This window comes from Elgaria multicarinata, chromosome 2, assembly GCF_023053635.1.
Source record: "Elgaria multicarinata webbii isolate HBS135686 ecotype San Diego chromosome 2, rElgMul1.1.pri, whole genome shotgun sequence".
NCBI lineage: Eukaryota > Metazoa > Chordata > Lepidosauria > Squamata > Anguidae > Elgaria > Elgaria multicarinata.
The window spans coordinates 42663291-42684587 of NC_086172.1; the positions used below are offsets into that span (position 1 = coordinate 42663291).

The following is a 21297-nucleotide window of genomic DNA, read 5'->3' on the forward strand; positions in this document are numbered from 1 at the left end:
GGGGGGGTCTCTCCATCTCCACTCCCACAGCAGTGGAGGCTGGTGGCTCCGATTTCGATGGGGCAGTGAATCCATTCCGGGTTTCAGTCGGAACTCTAAAGGAGCTGTTCAAGGTGCTGAACCCGTTTGTGGGATGCGGTTCAGCACCTTGGACAGCTCCTTTAGACTTCTGGCTGGTTCTGACTGAAACCCGAAATGGAATCACAGCCCTATCGAAATCGGAGCCACCAGCCTCCACTGCCCCCCCTTCAAATCTCTCTCCTTGAGGGTGTCTCACAGATATGGAATCATATTGATTACTTTCTGCTTCTTCCAAGTTTTTTTAGATTAGGTCCTAAGAAGACTGGGGAGAGAACAGTGCGGGGGAGGGGGTTGTTATTTTGTTTTGTTTGTTTTGGGTGAAGGTTTACCACATGCACACACCCCAGTCCTGTCCTAACTCCGCTCTTCTCTGCTCTGCAGCAAGACAACTAAACCGCCTGCCTACACAAAGTTGGCGGCTGTTGTAGTTGTGATATAAGATGCATGCTTTGAGGAGCCTGCCTTTGGCGTGGGCACGCTTCCTTTTGTGTGTATGTATGTGTGTGTGTGTGGTTTTTGTGTGTGTGCTTGTAGGTGAACAAGGACTCAGAAAAGGACCATTGATTTCATCGTACCACTCAAGCACATAGGACTGCCCGTTGTGGTTTATCTAATAGAAAGGGAGCATCACATCACAGCCTCCTTACCTAACAAAGAATCCCACCCCCGCCGCTGCCCGCTCGGGAGACAGTGAAGAACCTGATTTTCAAATGTTTATGTAGCAACCCTAGAAATCTACTTATTTTGGAGGGGTCGTAATAAGTGTTTTGTTTTGGTCAATTTCTGTTAGTGAAAATGCATGCAAACTTTAGAGTTACACAGAAGTCTTCCTCAGACAATAGAGAAAGCAAGCGGATTCTTAGCTGCTGAGCGCCAATGATTCTTGGCTCTCTTGAAAATCCCTGTTCAAAGATCATCGAATGCGGATCCCCAGTTGCCCTGCAGTTCCTTTGCTACTGACAATCCGGATGCAACCTTACACCCTTCCCAGGAAGAGTAGGGGTGAAGGGAGGGAGGGTCCAAAACCTTTCGTGAGAGGGAGATTTGGAAGGGGAATTTCTTTCGTGTTAACTTTTCTCAGTACAACCTTGTGAACTGGGAAGGAGCAGCTTTCTCCGTCTTTCTTCGATGAAGGATTCTGTGTCACTGGAAAGTTTGCTCTTCCTGTAACAGGAGAACTGGTCTGTTAAGGCTGCACACTTGTTCCAGCGGTCTGACCTGGGGCAGGAGGGGAATCAAGGAGCTTTCCTTTCTATTAGAGATAGCCAGAGGTTAGCTCCTCCTCTTGGGGTTCATCAGAGCAATTCCTGTATCCCATCGGCGATGTGACCTGTGTGGTCCTGGCGGTGGTCCGCTTTCCACAAAGTATCTTTCTTTCTTCTGCATACTTCTCTAGCCAAGCATACAGGCCGACTAACAACAAAACGCCGCATCTCGCTCGAAGCTGCCGCCACCGGGGAAAACCTTCTTCTGGGCTTCATCCCAACTGACTTTCAGGCGTCTGATCATTAGAAAACGCCGGCTAATTATTTCTCCCATCATTTAGCGCATGGTGTGTGTGTGTGTGTGTGTGTGTGTGTGTGTGTGTGTGTGTGTGTGAGAGAGAGAGAGAGAGAGAGAGAGAGAGAGAGAGAGAGAGAGAGAGAGAGAGAGACTGGACGGCGGGTTGTAGTGGGGGGAGGGAAGGAGGGATGATCTTGCGGAAAGTTCACACGTGCAGCTGTATTAGTTACTGATTCATTTGATTAAATGCTAGTCTCAAGTGCTCTGATCCACAGCTGAACGCGGCCCTATTAGCATAACACTGATGTTTAATTTTCATACGCATAATTAGCCATATATTTAACACTAATAGCGACGCAGGCAGCCTTTGGCGCGTTTAAACAGCCTGGGGGAATATATATATATATATAATCTCCCCCCCCCCTTTCTCCCAGCTTTGGCCTGAGCTGAACTTCTTCTTTTTCTTCTTCTTCTTCTCTTTCTCTCTCCACCCCCCCCCCCAGCCCTAGCTACACCTAGATTTGTCGAGGGCGCTCACAGGACCCAATCTATGTAATCAAGCGCACATTTTGGCGAAGGGAGAACACCAATAAAAATGAACATTCAACACAAATTACATTGCTGATGGCGTTAGAGATATTAGTGGGGAGCCACCCCTCCCCACTCGCTCGCTCTCTTCCTCTCGCTCTCGCTCTGGCTCGCTCACTTTCAAGCGCCTGCCTGCAAACAGCTCCCTTGCTTGTGGATGGATGGATGGATAGGAAATGAGAGGGGGGGGCACGAAAATTGATATCCCAGTGAGCTCCCTAAGCGCCCCCCTAGTTTTAAAGTCCTTGGGGATGTCTGATCCAAGCTGGAAGGGATCCACCCAGCCTCCCTTCCTTCAGGAGAGCTTCTTCGGCGGGTCACCAGACATTTCTACCCCCAAATCCATCCCACCCCCGCCGCCCCGAAATCGAGCTGCGGGGCGAGGCTCTCTCTCTCTCTCTCTCTCGTTCTCCATCACCAGCAGCAAGAGCAGCCGCCACGCACCTGGCGAGTCAGTCCAGCTCTCTTCCTTTCGTGGAGCCCGGAGCGCGTAAGTGACCGTCACAAAGATTGGGGTGGGGGTGGGGGACGACCAGTGTGGGTGGGTGGGTGGGTTACTGTTCGGACGAGTTTTTCCAGATTTCCTCGCCCATATCGATCGATCGATGCGTGAACTACTTGAAGCCCTAGTTCAGAACCGGGGTGGGGGAGGGGAGAAAGTTTGGGACCAGCGAGAACATCTCGAGAGCAGGTGGTGAACCTGCTCCTCCTCCCCAGATATTTCCCCCTTTCCCTGTTCCCGAGGGCAGAAAGGGGGGGGGGCAGAGATTTGGAGCGCAGCAGCAACACCTGAAGTTCAAGCACTTCTTTGACCGGGGCCAGTTTCTGCTGCGGATTCCCCTCCTGATCTTCACTGCGGCTAATCTGGATTGATCTCTAGCCGTGGTGGGAACTTTCTCAGCCTGTGCCACTCTCCAGTGGAGTCTTCGGTAACAAAGTGGGACTATTGAAATTGGGGGTGGGGTGGGGGAGAAATGAGGTGATTATGCCCCAAAGCAAGTCCACGCCTCGTGTCTGGCAGTTTCCCCTCTCTCTTGCACACTGCACGAGTTTCAGGTCAAACATCCCATCGTCGCCTCAGAGAAGCCTTTGGAGGATCTCTGGAAACCCTTCTACACAGTGGCGACACCAAGGATAGATGGATAGATGGAACCGAAGGGAGGAAGTGCATTTGTTGGGGGCGGGCGGGTGAGCTTTGTTATGAAAGGCATATTTCTCACTAAACCTCCAATCCTAAAACATCTAATTCTCTGCATTATAATTCCTATTGATTTGGGTAGAGCTGATTTTCGAAGAAAGGATTCGAAATAGGATTGCACGGTTGCTTCCCGGTTTATGACTCAGTGGTCATTCGTCTGTCATTCCTTGAAGCCACCACAGGGGTCCAGCAATGGCTGAAGGGATGGAGGGGCATTTGGCCCCCACCCCACCCTCCACTGCCGGGCAGCCGCTGCGCGATCCACAAGCCGGTTAAGCCATCGCTTCCTGGTCTCGAATCGCTTCAGTCTTTTTGAAGTCTAACTGCAGCCGAAATACTCTTCTTAGGAAGTATCTGCCCCCATTCGTTCTAGGGGGATTGTGAATAAACTCGGGAGTATCTCCCGTTGAACACAGTGGGCCTTAGTTCTAAATACTAAACCTATTTAGGCTTGGGCCTAAATAGAGAGTGTCGCTCATTGGGACTGGACTGGGCTTGCGTGGGCCGAATTCCGCGGCCAGTTTGGAGAGCATCTGTTCAGCAGGAAGTCTGTAGTTGTGGAGGGGGTGGATGTGAGGGGAAGGGGGGGGGGGAGTCTGTTTCATCCAGAAATTCGTCGAGCTTGTTTTCCAGTAAAACTTGTCCCTGGGGAAGAGGTCAACAGAAATGCCAGCCAGGCACGGACTCCTTTGGGAACCAGATGTAACAGCAAAAGCATCAGGGAATTAGCTTACCTCTCTCATCCTCCCTTACTTAAAACCTTTCTGCATTCGCCTTTATAATTAGGCTTATAAATGTGTATCACAAATGCCACCACCTCGGTCTAATTGCTACGCAAACAGCTTGTTACCACAGCAGTTGGTAAAATCCTGCAGTCCTAATAAAATTAACCTGGGGGTGGAGGGAAGAGGAGAACCTCTGGGGAAACGGAGATAACTAAAACGAGAAAGATGTGCTGGCCCAGTCCGGGATGTAGAGCGCAACCCTATGCAGATCTACTCCATAGTAAGCCCCATTGAGTTCAACAGCAGTCTTACTCTGGGCATCGGATTGCAGCCCGATAGGGCTGGTGGTGGTGGTGGTGGTGGCTGCTTCTGAACCCACAACTTTCCCCAACCCCCAGATGTTTTGGACTACAACTCCTAGCAACCAATGCTCGGGGTCCGTAATATCTGGAGGGCACCAGATGGGAGAAGGTTGATTTAGTGCCATGTTCAGAAGAACTCTCCCTGGATCTTGTCTGAATCCCTTTCTTGGAAGTTTCTAACAGGGTCTGATTTCTTGGCATCAAATCCTTGGTCCATCTAGCCCAGTATTGTCGACACTAACAGGCAGCAGCTCTCCAGGGGGTGTTTCAGGCAGGAGGTTCCCCCCACCCTCTGCAATCCTTCCTGGGATGCCAGGGCTCGAACCTGGGACCTCAGGCATGCAAAGCAGAGGCTCTGCCACTGAGCCATGGGGAGACGCCGGCCAGAGAGACAGGAGTGCCTGGGGATCAGAAGAGCGGCAGCAATAACAACAACCAAAGGGTCCGATTGGCCGCACGCGGAAGGCTTGCCTGGGTCTAACGAAACATGTTTACTCAGCACTGTGAAGTCCAATCGTATCCGCTGGTGACTTTTGTTCCTGGTAAGTGTGGTTAGGATGGCAGCTTTAATGTAGACCAGTAGAGCTGGGTTTGGTGTCTGGGTCAATGAAGAACCACTTTGCTGTAGCGTGAAGTGTGTTTGCGCTTCGGTTTGGAAGGGGTTGAGTCATCCCCACTCCACCCCAGGCCCTTAGACAAGTCAGGGCTGTAAGCCTCTGTGAAACCCAGACCGGGCTGGTCTGGTCTGGTCTGGTCTGCCCTGCCTCCCAGGGCTGCTGGTGTGATGGGGCAAAGGCAAAGGAACTTTGCCAAAAGAGAAGGCTCAGGTTTCCCCTGGGACTGGAGAGGAACTTCTTTCCCAAAACGTGTGCCTAGGATTGCAGCTTTGAAGTGCTGTCTGCCTTGGACCCGATTCAGCCAAACCGAAGTTCTTCTATGTTCCATGGAAGCACGTGCTTCTGAACCTGTTGCGGACCAGCGGGCTTTGAGGCTGCGAACACGCACTGGCCCGGGAGTGAGCCCCACTGAACTCAACGCAGAGGAGACAGGATTGTGCCCAGAAGTACTGAACCTTTGGCATCGCAAGCAGCTGCTAAGCCGCCGCGGGCGCAGCTATTGGGAAGCAGCAGGTCCCATTGATTGCAAGAGTTGTGAATCGTCTTACTCAAAGGTGAGCCTCTTGCCTCCTCCACGCGGCCGTTTTTTGGAGTAGTTCTCAACAGCAAGCCTCTCCCCCAAATATCCAGCACAAGGAGTCCATTGGGGGCGCTTGGTGCCAAACCCGAAGCGTTTTGCAGGCAAGACTGAAGGCATCGAGTGTCCCAGCAAGGGAGGGAATCGTCCCGCCCCGCCGCCCTCCTCAGCCTTTCCTTGGGTGCAGCCAGGTGGCCTGCAGCATTTCAACGCCACTGACTTCCAAGCCAAGAGGCTGCCTTCGGAGATGCCAGCCGCCGGTTTGCTAACGGGCGCTTAGACTGGGGGAGGAAACCCAACTCGCGGGCCGAAACTTCCCATTAGTTCTCCTTCTTTAGGATAGAGCTGCCACGGTCCCCCACCCCACCCCACCCCACCCTCCACCGAGCCATTTTTGCGATTTAAAGGTATGTCCTGGGACACAAATGCCGTCTGGCGGTAAGGAGGGCTGCAAATCAGCCACTCGATTAATACTTTTGTTACAGCTTGGAAGACTCCCCTACCCCCCATCTCATCTCAGGAGCCGACCCGCTTTGACCACACAAATCTCCTTTCGCTGGGCCAATGCCCCGCCAAGGTCCCCCCTCCAAGAGTTGTCGGGAAGCCCTCCCTCCCATTGCAAGAAAGACAGGCTGCCCGTTGTCGAGATCCCGAGTAGGAGCCACGCACCAATCGCAGAGGAAGCCTCTTTGCCCCCCTCCTCGCCGCAAGCGCCCCCCCCCCCGCCCGACCACCAGACACAGGGCACCGCACACGCCCCACGCCGCTTCCGTCCGCGCCTTTGAAATGGCAGCCCGCGGCTGGCGGGCGCCCCCCAGGCAGGCAGCGAAAGCAGCTTTGCGCCCGTGCCTGGGGAGGGGTTCTTCATGCCCCTTCCAGTCTCCCACGGGCTGCCTGCCAGCCAGCGCAGTCCAGGGGGGCTGGGGGCGGGACGGATCAGAGGCGAGCGACCCCCCTTTTGAATCCGATTGAATCTCAAATGCTTCCTGGTCCTCATTCAGGCAGCGTGATTAGGAAGCACCTAATTGCAGATCATCAAAACCTTTCCTTCCTTCTTCTTAGGACGCACTCAGCTTGGGATTTGGGGCAGCTGGAGATTTGATTCTTAGCCGAGGAGATCAGAGAACAGCCCCTCCCCCTCCCCTAAACCCAACCCAAGTCGGAGAAGCTGAGGTTGTCCATGTGGGATCGGAAAGTAGTCCTTAAAAAACAAACGAACCCCAACAACAACAATCAAGGCAAAACACACCAGGCACACACATCCTTTTTTGCAGTATCTTTCTAAAACAAAACAAGCTATGATCATAAGCAACAACACAGATGTAAAGAACAAACCCAAAAGACAAACGGTGATTAGCTCTCAAAATACCTGGTGATCGGACAACATTCCCTTGATCCCTCCGAAAAAGTTACGCCTGCTGTTTAAAACCATCGGAAGCAAAAGCGCAGAGAAAGAAAGTAACGCATTTATTGCAGTTAAGGACAGATTTACAAGATGCCTGCTTTGTTTTATTTGATTTTCAAATAACTTCGACACGCTCTTCTTTTTGTTCGTGGCCTCCCTCTCTCTAGATATATACATAATGTCAAAAGCCGGAAACACACAAATGGAGGAACAAACTCTGGAAGAGGAAACGAGATCCCAGTGTTTAGACCTCAGCAACACTCGCGAAGCCTCACTTCCAGGGAGTGAAGAGAGGGAGGAATTATTATGGGGGTAGGTTACATGCTTTCAAAATGTGGTAAAATAAAATCTAAAAACATAGAGGTGGTGGTGGTGGGAGAAATTCGTGCTACAGTTCAGCTCTTTACAGGAAACGGCCACGTCCTCTCGGTTTGTCAATTGCGATTAGGACAAGTGACATCAGATATGTCTTTGCCCAGCGTGGACAACTACTGGAAGCAAAGGTGAGACCCGAATTCTTCCTTCTCCTCCTCCTCGTCCAGATCCTTAGGGATTCTTCTGCAAGGCTGCTTCCCTCTGGTCTCACAAGATTTCGTCCAACCGGTCCATTCTTTGATAGGCATTTATCAAAGGATAAATCAGTGTCCTCTGGACACGGCCTGAGCCTCTCCTGCTGAGCTCTGGTCATCTCCTCCACGACAAAATCACCTTTCTCCCCACTTCATCGCTGGATCTCTGCAAGTCCTCCACGTCATGCGTTTCCAGCTGCCTCTCAAGTTTCTTCTGCCACTTGGGTCAGGATTTCTGCTCCTCTTGAAGTAATTACAATGGTATGCTCGAACTGGGCCGATCTGAAATATACACGCGGCAATTAGCAAAGGGGCAAAGGTGATCCAGTAGTAGCGGTGAGGCGTTTATTTTTATTTTTTAGGGAAAGAAATAAGAAAAAAAACAGAACCACCCAGCAACGTAACTTTAGTTCTTCCCTGTTGTCCGTGATGAGCTCAAGAGTTATGTAAAATCTGAAAACCAGTTTAAAGTAGCATCAACAATAATGAGCACCTCTTATTGTCCAAGGATACTGCCGTCCATTTGTCCCTCAGGATTCTGAATTCAGAAGATCCTTCCATTATTATTGGCTCTGTCGGAACGAAATGAAACAAAACGAAAGAAAAGAGTTGGTACACTGGCCTACAAGCGCCTCTTGTCCGGCTCAAAAAAGCCTCAGCTTGCCCAGGTAAAACCCTGCCGGTCCTCAGTTTTGCTGAGCTGTCCCCCCCCCCCGAAAAACCAGCCCCTGACCCGCAGAGAAGAAAACGGCAGCCTCCGCGCTCGAATTCGGATGTCTTCTGTTTTTAAAGGCGGAAGAAGAAGGGCATTTTAATCAAGCCTTAATTGAGATCCCCATGGATCATAACAACCCAAGCGCCAGCCACTTTCCTCCAAACAGCAGACAGGATGAAAATATTTGAATTTTTTAAAGCAGGCTTTAAAATGTTCATTAAATGAGCAAAACAACAATTTTCTTATTTTCCTCTAATTGCCGCGCCATTTAGGCACGCCGTGAGCGAGGAATACATTTTTTCCCCCAACCCCCTTATAAGCGCCCTATGATTGGTATTTAGTACGTTCAATCTTCCAGGCACGGGCTGCTGACTGGCTACTTGCGACGCAACACAGCCAAAACCAGAAAACAGCAGCTCCCGGATGCCAAGAAGGGGCATAATCGCGCCGTGTGTGTGTGTGTGTGTGTGTGTGTGTGTGTGTGTGTGTGTGTGTGTGTGTGTGTGTGTGTGTGTGTGTGTGTGTGTGTACACACACACACACACATTGCATTGGGGAGAGAACAGATTGTCCTCTTGCTGCAAACACAGCACCCCAAAACTGTTGCTGCCATCAAAGGGCGCCTCAAACATGTCATTAAGATCGATTGAGGCCCTTCCAGCTTTTTCTTCCCTTTTCCCTCGCTGGATGGCGACCTGAGCGGATTTTGTTCCACCAACTCCAAATGACCTACTCCACAGGGCTGTCCTAAGGATAAACTCACATCTGAACACGGGCCACTCGGTCCTAAATCCGTGACTAACTTAAGTCCCCTTCATTTCAACGGGTGTATTCTAATTTTATTTTTTTCCAACAGTGCTTTACAATTTATTTTGAAGAACAAAATGTTAATACTCCTTGGCCCCAATTGAAGTACAGCAATTGTAACGGCCTTACGACGAATGTTAGTTGGCTCCGGTCTAAGATGGGGTAGGGGGAGAGAGAGAGATTAAAAATAATAAATAAAATGCATACAGCCTTATTAGTCGGGGGGAATATAATATTTTTATTAGGAAGAACTGTTTCCTGGTTTTTAGTACATTCCAATAAAGATGTTCTGGTGTTGGTCCCGTTTCAATACAAATTGTAACTAACCTATGGTGAATGCCATGCCCTCTTGCATCAGCAAATCGCTTTCATTCTCTGCAAAATAAAACAAAAAGATGTTTTATTTCGGGGTGTTGTTTTTTTAAATTACGGAGGGAAACACATGCACACAATTCTTCGAAGAACAGCTCCTAACGAACAGTATTGGTGGCCAAAACCAAATCCACACCTCCGTCAAAGGGAACCAAGACTCCGAGAATTACTCCTCCCCCGTGGCTAATTATTCCAAACTCAAGACAATACAGGCGAATTCTGCCTTTGCCTCTACTCCGGATCGCCGTCGGTTCGGCTAGTCTTTCAATGTCCCGTGAAGCACTCCTCGTTTTTATATCAGCGGTGAGAGGGGGAGAAATCATTCCAGAGAAAATGCATTTAATTGAAATCTTATACATGTCTACTCAGATGTAAACTCCATTGAGCACAAGAGGATTTACTCCTAAGTAGGTGTCCATAGAATCGCAACTGTAAGCTGTTAAGATTTAAAATTAAACATTTCAGAAAAAGTAAAGAGAGATCTGGAACTCTGGGGCTTTAAGATAGTTTTATAAAAAGCAGTTATTAGCCCATCACAATCTGTTTCCGAATATCCGGAGGCAATAAGCACCCGAATTCTCCCTCTGCATCTTTATTTGGAAATAAGTACTTACTTCCCCATGGAAGTGTAAAAATTATGAAATTATAACTGCTTTTCCTCTCCCACCTTTTTTGGGGTGTGGGTGGCCTGGGTCCCCCTCTAAATACTCCTTTCTGTTCTACTCCTTTGCTTCCGAGTTCCTGTGTAGCAAAAAGTATGAGGTGAGGTTCTTGCCTGGGCTGCCTTTAATTAATAATAGTGAGTGTGAGCATCTTTGATTCCTGCAGAGAGATTACTCGCAATCCTGAGAGGGGAGGCAAGGCAAAGGTGGAAGATGGCATTCAGTGTCAAAGGGACACCTGATCTTGCTTATTCCACTATTGCTATTGGCAATCGCTCATAAACTCTCACTCAGGTGACAGCCAGTTCTGTGTGGTCCTTCCTCAGTTAACCTCAAAAGGTAATAGAACAGCAATAGCTGTAGACAGAGAAGCCTGTTCTTAAATCCAATACTGAACTATTGGGAAACCAGAAGGGCTCAGTTCCATCTCCTATAGTTTCAGAGAGCCTGCTGTTAGCCCGAGCTTAGCAGCCTGAATACAACACACCCTGTGGCACCACAAAATTCAAAGGGTCTGCGGCAGCCTGAACTTTTGTAAGCAACATCTTACTTCAGTAGATGCATCGGGGAGAGGTTCTTCAGCCTGGCACACTAGGAGATAAGTGTATGAAGACCCAACACTCAAGGACATATCTGCACAACTTGCAGCTAATTTACCCCCCCACACACACACATATATATATATACTCCCTTGGATATGTCCTCCTGCCATAGCTTTCAGTTTGAAAAAAGTGAACAACTGTCATTAAAAAATCATTGTGTTGGAAGCAACGCAGAAGCAGGAGGAGGGGTGTGTGTTTTGGCTGTGATAGCTGCTTCTTCTCTTGAAGTCGTCATTTGATGTTGTGGTCCTTGGGTGAGGAAAAGGGATTAGTAAACCCTTCCCACTCGTGTATTGGACATAGTGGTGGAAATAGTAAAGCTGAACTGAGGATAGGTAGATTGATGATAGAGAGATAGATGCTGATGATGATTTTAGATGCAAGGAATGGTAAGGCGGTAAGGATCACCCATGCCTCAATCCACATTCATATGCTTTTCAGGTGGTTGCGAGTACTTTTGGCCCATGGCCTTGCAACATATCAAAATGATCAGCCATCTCATGAAACACACACACACACACACCAGCAAACAACACAAGTTATTCTAGTCATGGTTTTCCCTCTGTTCTAAGGAGAACCAAAGGAAAGTGGCTACTCTAACCTAGAACTCATGGCCACACATGTTGCTTCATGAGGTGTCTGTCCTAGGATGATGTAATGAAGCATAGCAACAATAGTCAGCAGTTGGGGGTGGGAGGAGAAAAGCAAATAAAAATAATCCTGGAATCTGTCTGGATTTTAATACATCATTGACGTGCAGAATGTGACAATTGTTTCAAAAAAATGACAAGCTCAGACTTACACTTAGGCTATTCCTCCCCAGCCCAGCCCACCGGCATTTTTATAGCAAAGTGGTTACATCCCCTTGTTTGCTAGCTGGAATTGTAATCCAGAATACTCAAATGCAAGGCACAGGCTAAGGAGAGAACTTCTTACCATGATGCCAGATTTCAGGGTGGCCGTGGAAATAAGATCCTATCCCATGCCCAACAAAGTAGGGACAGACTCGAAAATCATTCTGATGGGCTATAAGGCTTTAAAGGAGAGCAAAAGTAAAAACATTTCACAGAGAAAAAGACACTCCAGAGTTCAGAGAAGGCATTAAACTTTGGAATATTTCAGATCCACACATATTTTGTCAATAAAACCATTAATAAAATAATTAAAATTAATGACTTCCTCTGTTTCAAGTAAAAGTAAGTGTTGCAAGTTCTAACATTGGTTACAATCAGCTCTTTTGAATAAAATCACACTTTCACATGGGGACATTGCTGAGGATTGGTTTCCTGGCAATATTTTGGCAGTAGAGAAGATTTCCCCTCAATCAAGGCAGTCTTTAAAAAATATAGACTTTGTCACCTAAAGTGGCTGGATACTTTCCAAGCGCTTGCCTATGAAACTGTGAACTGCGCCTTTCAAAAGTAATTGACACACCTAGGGATCTCTTTCTCAAAAAGACATGGGAAGTGGTAGCTCCAGTTTCTCTTTAGGGCTTCAGGATGATAACACACAAATCGGTATTTCAGAGGGTTGTCCAGCTTCTCAACAGATAGATACACTTTTCAAAACAAAGTTACATTCCTCAGGGAACTGAATAAGCAGGTGATGCTTTAAAGATCCACCAAGCATCCAATCAACCTGAATTTTAGTACAAAGCTAAAAAGAAAAAGATGATTCACACAGTTGTTTATTTTAGGAACATGGGCATAGTTTGATAGGGACATTAGCAAGAGGATCGTGTTGCAGGATTAATGGTCTCCGTTATAATTTGGGGCCACGGATGTACTTGATAGCCTCTATCAGACGCTGCCCATCTAGCTCAGTCGAGTCTATTGTGACTGGGAATGGCCTTCCAGGGCCTGCTGGGCTTCTTTCACCTGGAGCTGCTGCTGACTGCATGCAGAAGGTTCCAAACGGGCTGCTTTACACCGTAGCTATGGCTCCTCCAGGCCAAAAGATTAAGAAGAGTCGATCTGATATTAACAAAACCCAAATTGTCAATTTCTTTTAAGCAACTAGGCATGGAGTGGCGGTGACTGAACAATTCTCCCTTCAGATACTGTTTTTATGCATCTGGATAGAAATGCACTACATTGCCATATTGCAGTCACCACTATTGCCAGTGTGAGCAAGATCTCCATAAAATGGTACGCTGCATCCCAAAGATGGCATTCCTTTCCACCAAATGAGGTCTGAATAAACATGCCTTTGCCTGTCAGCAGAAGGACAGAGAAGAGGGAACCAAACTCATGTCCCTTGGCAGGGAACTCCACAGCCTGGGAGCAGCGTTCCCTGCCAAGGGACATGAGTTTGGTTCCCTCTTCTCTGTCCTTCTGCTGAAAGGCAAAGGCATGTTTATTCAGACCTCATTTGGTGGAAAGGCAGCGTATAATTCAAATCAACAACAACAACAACAACAATAATAGGTTGTTTTAGAGCCCTATCATCAAATTAGCCAAGATTGAATGAGAAGTTAACATAGATCAAAAAGTCAACACTGACTCATAGTACATATTTCAACAGACTAACGGTTTGCCTTTTGTGCTTGAACATCCTTATGATCCTCACTGATTTTTTATATTGGATACATTATGGTGAGCTTCCACTGTCCAGAATAATAGGTTTGTAGTATAAGGAAGTAGTAACTTTGGCAAAGGAAAAGTTTAAAAGCATGAATCTTGCAAGTGAAACATGCTGTATCATAGGTGTGCAGATTTAAACTGGTATTAGAATGTAAACAAAATGTTGTAGTATAGCTTCATCCCATACACAGGGCTAGGCAACTTGTAGTCCTCCAGATGTTGTTGGACTACAGATCCCATCAGCCCTAACAGCATAGCCAATGGTGAGAGATGATGGTGGTTGCAATCGAACAACATTTGGAGGGCCACAAGTTGTCCTAACAGTGATGCTTTTGTTCAGGGATCCAGCTAGCTAGCCATGCTTTCCTCCAGGACAGTAAACTGTTTGGGGTTCAAGCACGTCAATTCACTTGCTGCTGCCACTTCAATTTTCCTGTTTTCTTTCCCAACTGATCGATTTTGCAGCTCCTGGTATCTACTGAGCATGCCCAGTTCTCTTTCGGCTGTTGGGTGGGGATGTCCCCCTTTCAATGTTCTTTTTTTAAAAAAAAACACAGAGATAGGGATGGCTGTTATTGCTTTTTACTCATGAAATGAGCACAGTAACATCTGTGTATATGGGAAATTAAATGCACGAGAAACTACAAATATTAGGTAGATTAGTGTAGAAATGTTGCAATTATTTCTCTTAATGGAGTAGTCTTCATCTGAAGCTTCAGCTGGCATGAGATTTATTAGTTCAACAGACATCCGAGGTTTGAGGCACTGAAAAAGTCTGCATTCAAAAGGTTGAATAGTTTGATTTCAAATGGACCAGCCTACTTGCCTATGAAGGGGAGAACTTTATTCCTGCCTCCGAGTCTATTTGCACACAGCTTTGTCTCATCTAGCCACCTATTTGCCCCATTGCTCAAGAATGTACTGCCGCTTCCACACTGCTGCTGCCATAATGAAAGGCACCGCAGTGCTGAAAAGTGGAAGAGTGGAGAACTAGGTCAATAACTTTTAACGATGCTCACAGATAACACCTTGAATGGATTTTTTTTTGAACAGGTCCTATAGATTAGCTACTGCTTGCCTACCACACCAACAAAAATCTTTAGCTATTACAGTATTTTGTTTGATTTTGGAGCACAGCAGAGTATAGATCTCAAATGTATGATAGCTCTTTATGGATCTCCTAAATACTCACAGGGAGTTAAGTAATGATACAAAGAAGCAGGAACATGGAAGTTAAAAGATTTTTTTAAAAGGCTTGATGGGATTGGAGAGGATTTTAACACATTGTTTTGCTGAACACTTCAAAAGAAGAATGACAAGGAGCCAGAAAGTTGTCTTCTAACCAACACATAAAAAAAAAAGTTGAGGCAAAGGAGACAAGAACAAGCAACACCTTACTTCTTCCTTTTCCAATAGAGCACTGGCTTTTTATATCAATCTGCTTTTCTCCAAGTTTGCTGGTGCCAAAAATAATCTAATCAATTTTATATTTTGTGTTGTCTGTCTTCTTCCTACTTATCTTGAGATACTAATGGAGCCTATATTTTTCGGGCTTACTTTAATCTAAAGTAGTAACATAGAATTTTCCCAATATGCAGGCAATTAAAAATATCTATATAGAGAGAGTATTAGAGCTAGTGTATATGCTTTGCTTAATTTAAATGTAAATATATTACTAAAATCAAAGTATAGCTTAGTTTGAGTAGTTTGAGAAGACGGGCTTCTAGTCATCACTGTCACTCACCAGATGATCTAAGGATATAAATGGCAATTCCATTCATTTGGACAGTTTCTAACGTGTGTCTGAAATCTAATGTCCATTTAATTCCAGTAGGAATGATATACTCACAAGATCAGTATTGGATGTAATATTGCAAAACACTAACTGGTGGTACAAGGTGACAACGGTCTGCCAAATGCATATCTAAACATTTGAAACAATATCATATGTTACAAAGATCTGCACAGCATTGTTTTGCGCAGTGAAGCCTCTGAAACAGATTTGGCCTGTTCAGATATCAGAGAGCTTTGGCTATTGGGTGGTATAAAAATGCAATAAATAAATAAATAAGCAAGCAAGCAAGCAAGCAAGCAAGCCATGGTTAGGCCACTAACGCTTTTGTAGCAAATGGTTAGTGATCATGTTTAAACCATGATTATGTAGCCACCATGGTTAGGAATGGTTCACATGGCACATTAAGCCATTGTGGTTTAGCATGTTGTCCAAACAGGGTCAGTGGCTGAGCTAGTGTGAGGACCCTGGAATAGTTTGCTTGTTTACAATAGATCCAGATTCTTTGAGCTCACAATGAATGCAATGCAGCTTTTGTGAAGGATGGGAGGGTTATTAGTTTAATGGTGATTAAAACCTCACACTGGCCTTAAGGAAAGAGTAAATTTGTGTGGCAGGTTCAGGTAGCTAAGCTAGGGGACAGGAGACCCAGAGCTAATGGAAAGGTAGAAACAAGCAGAGTAGGAAATGAACTGAATTCAGGGTGAAGGAAGGGGAAGACAGCATGAAGAAAAGGGCATAGGGAGCTCTGGAGAAATTAGACAGCACTTAACATCAGGATAGGCTTACGACTGGGTCAGAGGGAGGGGAGGAGGGATACAGGAGTGTTAGGGGCTGGCCAAGAGACACCAAATGGCTAAAGGATGCAGGCAATAGTCAGAAAAGGAACGATGGGTAAAGGCAGAGCCAAAGAAAAAATAGGGTAGGCCACACCCCAACACAGAGTGTAGGGACAGATGGAAAGTAGAAAGATAAGTGAGGTTTGGAGACCTGGCAGCCAAGGGTATTTAGGTCTAGCTTTGTGGGGGACAAACATTTCTGGAGCAAAAAGTAAGCCGGGAGGGATTATTTTCTTCTCCAAAGACCCTCCAAAAGTTTACCATTTTCACTCCAGTTTATTCTTCTTCACTGCCCCTTTTGACAGCTGGTTGAGCACCATTAAAAAAAACAGAAGAAAACAAATTGTTCTTCTTTTCAGGAAGCATTTATCTTCACTCTGAATAAGCCCTCTGACAATGACACATATGATCATGTAGCTAAATCTGACTGGCTGTCACAAAGCCAAATCAGAATGAGGGCAATGTGCAGCTCCCCCAACAATTGCCAAAACATAGGGGACAGTTTTCATGAGGGGTGTGTGTATGTAAGGTTTAAAATGATTCCCCCTTTAGACATGGTACTAATCTAGACTCCGACAGGCCTGCTGTAAGGTAAGGGAGCTTCTGCAAGTTACCACACTGCAGTATTGTGACTTAGCAACCTGAACTGGGTTACAAGGGTCAAGGAATGGGTGGGTGGCATTGAATCGAATGTCTTAATTTAATCAGCCAATTCGTTGGTGCAGGCCTCTTGTCTAGTTTATATGCCAACAGAGATATGAAAGCCAGCTGTAGAGATATGACTAAGGTGACAAACCAAAGCACAGACCATGTAGATTTATAGAAGAAAAATAGTGACTTGCCAATTTGCAAACCACTTCAGAAACATCCAAAATGAAAAACAAATATACACCCACACACCTGAGGTAAATGTTGGTTACTGGTGTTGAAATTATACTTATCATAATAACATCCCATGGGTTAGATAAACCATGGGTTGTCAGAGATGAGCAGGAAAGAGTGCTTCCACAATCCACAACTGGCTCCTTTGTTGGTTTGTTGAGTGTGATGTCTGAACCTGGACAATGGGTTGTTTAGGAGCTAAACATCTCAGCAGCTAACCCAACAACAAACCATGGGTTTGTTCAGCTGCAAGATGTCCAGCTTTAATTTTGTTGAGGTGAGCCTTCTACCCTGCCACTAGGCAAACTTCTGTGGTGTTACAGAATGCTTATAGCCATTTGATTTGCTAAGACGCTAAACTGCCAGTACAAAAGACCTACAGATGGGTTTTCATTGAGTTGGTGGGACCAGATGTAGAAATACAAGAAGGCATTATAATTGAATTGGTGTCAGCTATTAGGCTGAGTGTTCAAATAGTGAGGGGTGTCCGTACTGAGGGTGAAAATGGGGTTTCTGAGGGGCTGTGAATGGACAATGGGAACAGAGAAAGTATAGAAAATTTACATCCACAGATTTTCACACATCTCCATATCTTTAACACAATTTCAATTTGCTGTTGTCATTTCAAGAAATTTGGTGAATATTCTATTTGTTTTCAACATCTGTTTCTGCTGGAAGAGTATTTTACTGTTGGGCACTTAGGATGTAATCCACAAGTAGTTTAAGTCAGCACACCTGAACTCAATGTCAAATGGCAATAAGCCATCTTAAACACTTTGTGGAATGCACAAAACCAGGTAGTGGTTCCTCCTTCATTCCAACATCAACCACTTGAAACTTCAGGTTTCTCAGTGCTTTGTGGTTCTTAAATCATTCTCTCAACAGGTGGGTCATTCATATTCTTGAAAGAGTAACACATTCATGGCTCAGCAGAGATGAGAATGTAGGTTCTCCAAAGCCCAAGAGCTACAACACATGGTCTGCTGGACCACACAACTGCCACTAAGGGCTTGCTTGCTTTACAAGTTTATTGTGGGTCAGCAGTGAGCAGAAGTTAATGTAGAAATAATCATACCAGCAGTGTGGTGCACTTCTGAGTTGTACATTTCACTGAGGCAGCTATGCTGACAATAGATTGGTATCTGCCTAAGCGAAGTCTCATGCTGTGTTACTGTACAGCAAATTACACCTGATTGAAGAGGAACAAATTTCCCCTCTTTGGCTAACCATTCTGCAAAAATGTTGTATGGCCATAAATCCCAGCAACTGGAACTCAGAGTGCCATCCTTGTCGGCTTTTTCCTGTTTGAAAGACGAGATCTGACTCATCATTTTCTACTACTGTAGTCCGTATACGTTCAGTTCCAACAGTTTATTCAAGTTTATCCCAAGTCAGTTAATTTGGAGTAGATTTAAACAAATCTTCTGTGTATTGATTTGAGACAAAAGATACAACAACTTTAATTGCGTTGGATCAAGCTGACCAAGACACATGAGCTTTAGCTAGTTTTCTTTTTACTTGCAGAACTGCAGTATAAAAGCTTAAGATTGCTGGGATATATCATCAACACAGAGAAATCTGATGCAGGTACACAACCTTTGCTCTGTAAAACTGCTTCCATACACTATAAATATTTTTTAAACCTTCAAACTGTACATTTGCTTACTCTGAACGTGTAGTTCCGACAACACTACTGCTACAAAAGAGGGTGATGCCACGAAAAACAAACAGAGAAAAAAAAACAGTATGCAGAAAAAATATTATTCATTAATGACCAATATACACATCTCAACCTATTTCAGGCTATAGAATCCTTCTTCAAGCTGCTCCTCTAAACAAAACTCAATGGTAGTATATATTGGATTCTAAAACCAATTGTTCCAACAACTTTCTGATCTGATATTATTTATGTCAAAGGTTGCTACTCATCCTGCAGATTGGGCACATTACAGCAAAGACCTAGTACCATTATGCTTGCATGAGGACATGTAATATTCCTGTACATTCCCTATGCACATGTGGGTGGGTGGGTGGGAGAAAACAGGGCTCCATGGAGCCCTAAAGGAATCCACCAGCAGGCATTGCATCTGTGATGGGGCTCAATCATTCCCTATCTAAAGAAATAAATACACCCTGGTTAATCTTCACAACTCCCTTGGTGGCTACGACCATGATCCTACTACCATTAATTTGATAGTAGAAAATTCATTATCATCACTTTTTTGACAACTGTGTCAAAATAGAAGTTACCCTAAGTAGGACAGGTATCAGCAGTTCTTTCTCTACAGTGAACAAGCAAGACTAAGACCCTTTCTACAGCTAAGGATTATTCCAGGAAAATGGAGGGATCATCCCTGTCTGCTCCCGGGATCCCCTGTGTGTCATTTGGATGCACAGGGATGAACCCGGGGAAAAAGGTAGGTGTAGAAACGGCCAAAATAACAACCATATATAATAGGCTCAATCTGTAATCAAAAAGAATCAGGACTTTCTATCTATGGGCATGTCTAGATGATGCCTTATCCCGGGGATTGCCCCGGGATCATCCCTGTGTGTCCACATAACGCATAAGGATTCCCAGGGACAGGGAGGGATGATTCCTCCATTTCCCCGGGATTACTGGGATAGCTTTTACCCCATTTTTTCTCGTGGTCTCGGGAACGCCCAAGACCATGGGACCTGTGGGTGGCTGTCCTGGTTTCATCCCGGCTCCTCACAAGTAAATGCGAGGAGCTGGGAACCAGGCACAGGGCACAGGACTCTCTAAGCGCTCTGTGCCCTTCGGGGGTGGGGAGGGGAGCAGGGTTGGAGTTTTTTTTAAAAAAAATACCTTTACGCTGGAGCGCAGGTGTGCTTCAAGTCCTTTTCTTTTTTTAAAAAAATGGCAGGTGTGACATCCTCCTTCCTCCTGGGACGTCGTGCATTGTATGTGGACTGAGGGGGAGGATCTCGCCATCAGCATATTGCGAGATCCTCCCCTGGTGTAGACATGCCCTATAAGACTAGTGGTGGTAGGGGACAGATTGCCTTAAGCATGTGGTATCATCTCCTTCATTGAAGCCCAGGCTGAATAGCATTTGGTTGAGTAGCACTTGGTCCAGCTTCATATAAATGGTCCTTGCTACTTGAGCGCTGGGTGAACAGGTATTTGGATTAAGGCAATTTTAGATAAGATTCTAACTTTTGACAGGGAGGTGGACCTGAGGCCCCAACTCTTTGATTCTATGAAACTGGATGCCAACTGTTTATTTGTTGACATGTCCATCCGCAAAAGGAGCATCTTCTGGCCTACAAGTCTCTTTGGAGCCTGAAGTGTTCAGGAGATAACTTATTCCAAGTTCTATGTTTTAATGAAATTAGACCTTGAAGTGTCCAGGGTGCAGCACACTCAATATTGTGAAGCATCCATCCTAGAGAAACCAGCCAAGTCGTATTATTATCCAGCTTTAGGAATGCTTCTGTTTAAATTTCTAGATAGTTTGCTCTTGCCAGTTTAAAAAATCCAACAAGAACAAACTAACCTCCTTTACATTCTACTTTGTAGACCACTTTGTAAACTGATTTATTAAGATGATCAATAATTAATATTATAAATAAATAAAATATATAATACGGTAAACTGAGATTACGAAAGGAAACATCCAGACTTCAATCTGAAACATGGCATAGCTCACAGAACCTTGTTTTCAAAGTTGGGGCTCAATCCTGGAAACCTGTAGAATGACTGAAGTAAAAAAGTGCCTTTGAGCTTGCCTGGAGTAAAAAACAGCTATCTCTCTTGGGGGTTGGTTGGTGGGACATCTGGGTTTTGGAAAAAAAAATAGCTATCAGAGCACAGGTTAAGGCTCCAGGCAGGCAGAAGCCACAGTACCTCTCATTTTAAAAAAATAGGCATGGGTTGAATCGATTTAGGTGCATGACCTTGGGGGAGCTGGGGGTGGCGACAGCCGACAGAAAGCTCTGGCATGGGCTGGTCCATGAAGTCACAAAGAGTCGGAAGCGATTGAACGAATAAACGACAAGTGGATCAGCAAAAGTGGGCTTCTTCACCTGCTAGGGACCACAGCAGCTCCTCCAGTCCACTTAACATGCGCTACAGCGGATCGGGGGCCCCTGCTGAATGGGGTGATCTGTAGTGTGGGAGCAGATGGCATCCCTGAAAATAAAGCAGAGGCACTTTCCATGAGCAGAGCTCTTCCATCCAAGGAAGGTAGATTGTGGATCAAACCCAGTCAGTAATCACTGGAAAAGTTAACTGAACTTAATGTTTATTTCCAAGAAGCACTGTCTGATAAGCGGACAGACAAAAAAAAAATGGTTTCTGCAGTCTGAGAAGTTTCTTACAAACCGCTCTACCAAAGAATTTGATTTTATTCTGTTGCAGAGCGATACAAGGCTCTTTGAAACAATCTGCTATCC

The 21297-nt window shown here is 45.7% G+C and overlaps 1 protein-coding gene across 5 annotated transcripts in view; it reads right to left on the bottom strand.

The window, feature by feature from the left end:
- The window catches only part of METAP1D (methionyl aminopeptidase type 1D, mitochondrial), a 144468-nt gene that overhangs the window by 44795 nt on the left and 78376 nt on the right, over positions 1-21297 (bottom strand). For 4 of the 5 annotated variants that reach the window (XM_063116396.1, XM_063116394.1, XM_063116397.1 and 1 more), the window contains 4 exons: positions 11720-11817; positions 9475-9522; positions 8119-8197; positions 7105-7907 (listed from right to left, as the gene is read on the bottom strand). In XM_063116396.1, coding sequence (XP_062972466.1) covers positions 7829-7907; positions 8119-8197; positions 9475-9522; positions 11720-11817 — 304 coding nt within the window. In that variant the 3' untranslated portion in view covers positions 7105-7828. Of the gene's footprint in view, positions 1-7104; positions 7908-8118; positions 8198-9474; positions 9523-11719; positions 11818-21297 lie in introns of those variants that run through there. The other variant, XR_010025036.1, reaches the window with a different exon arrangement.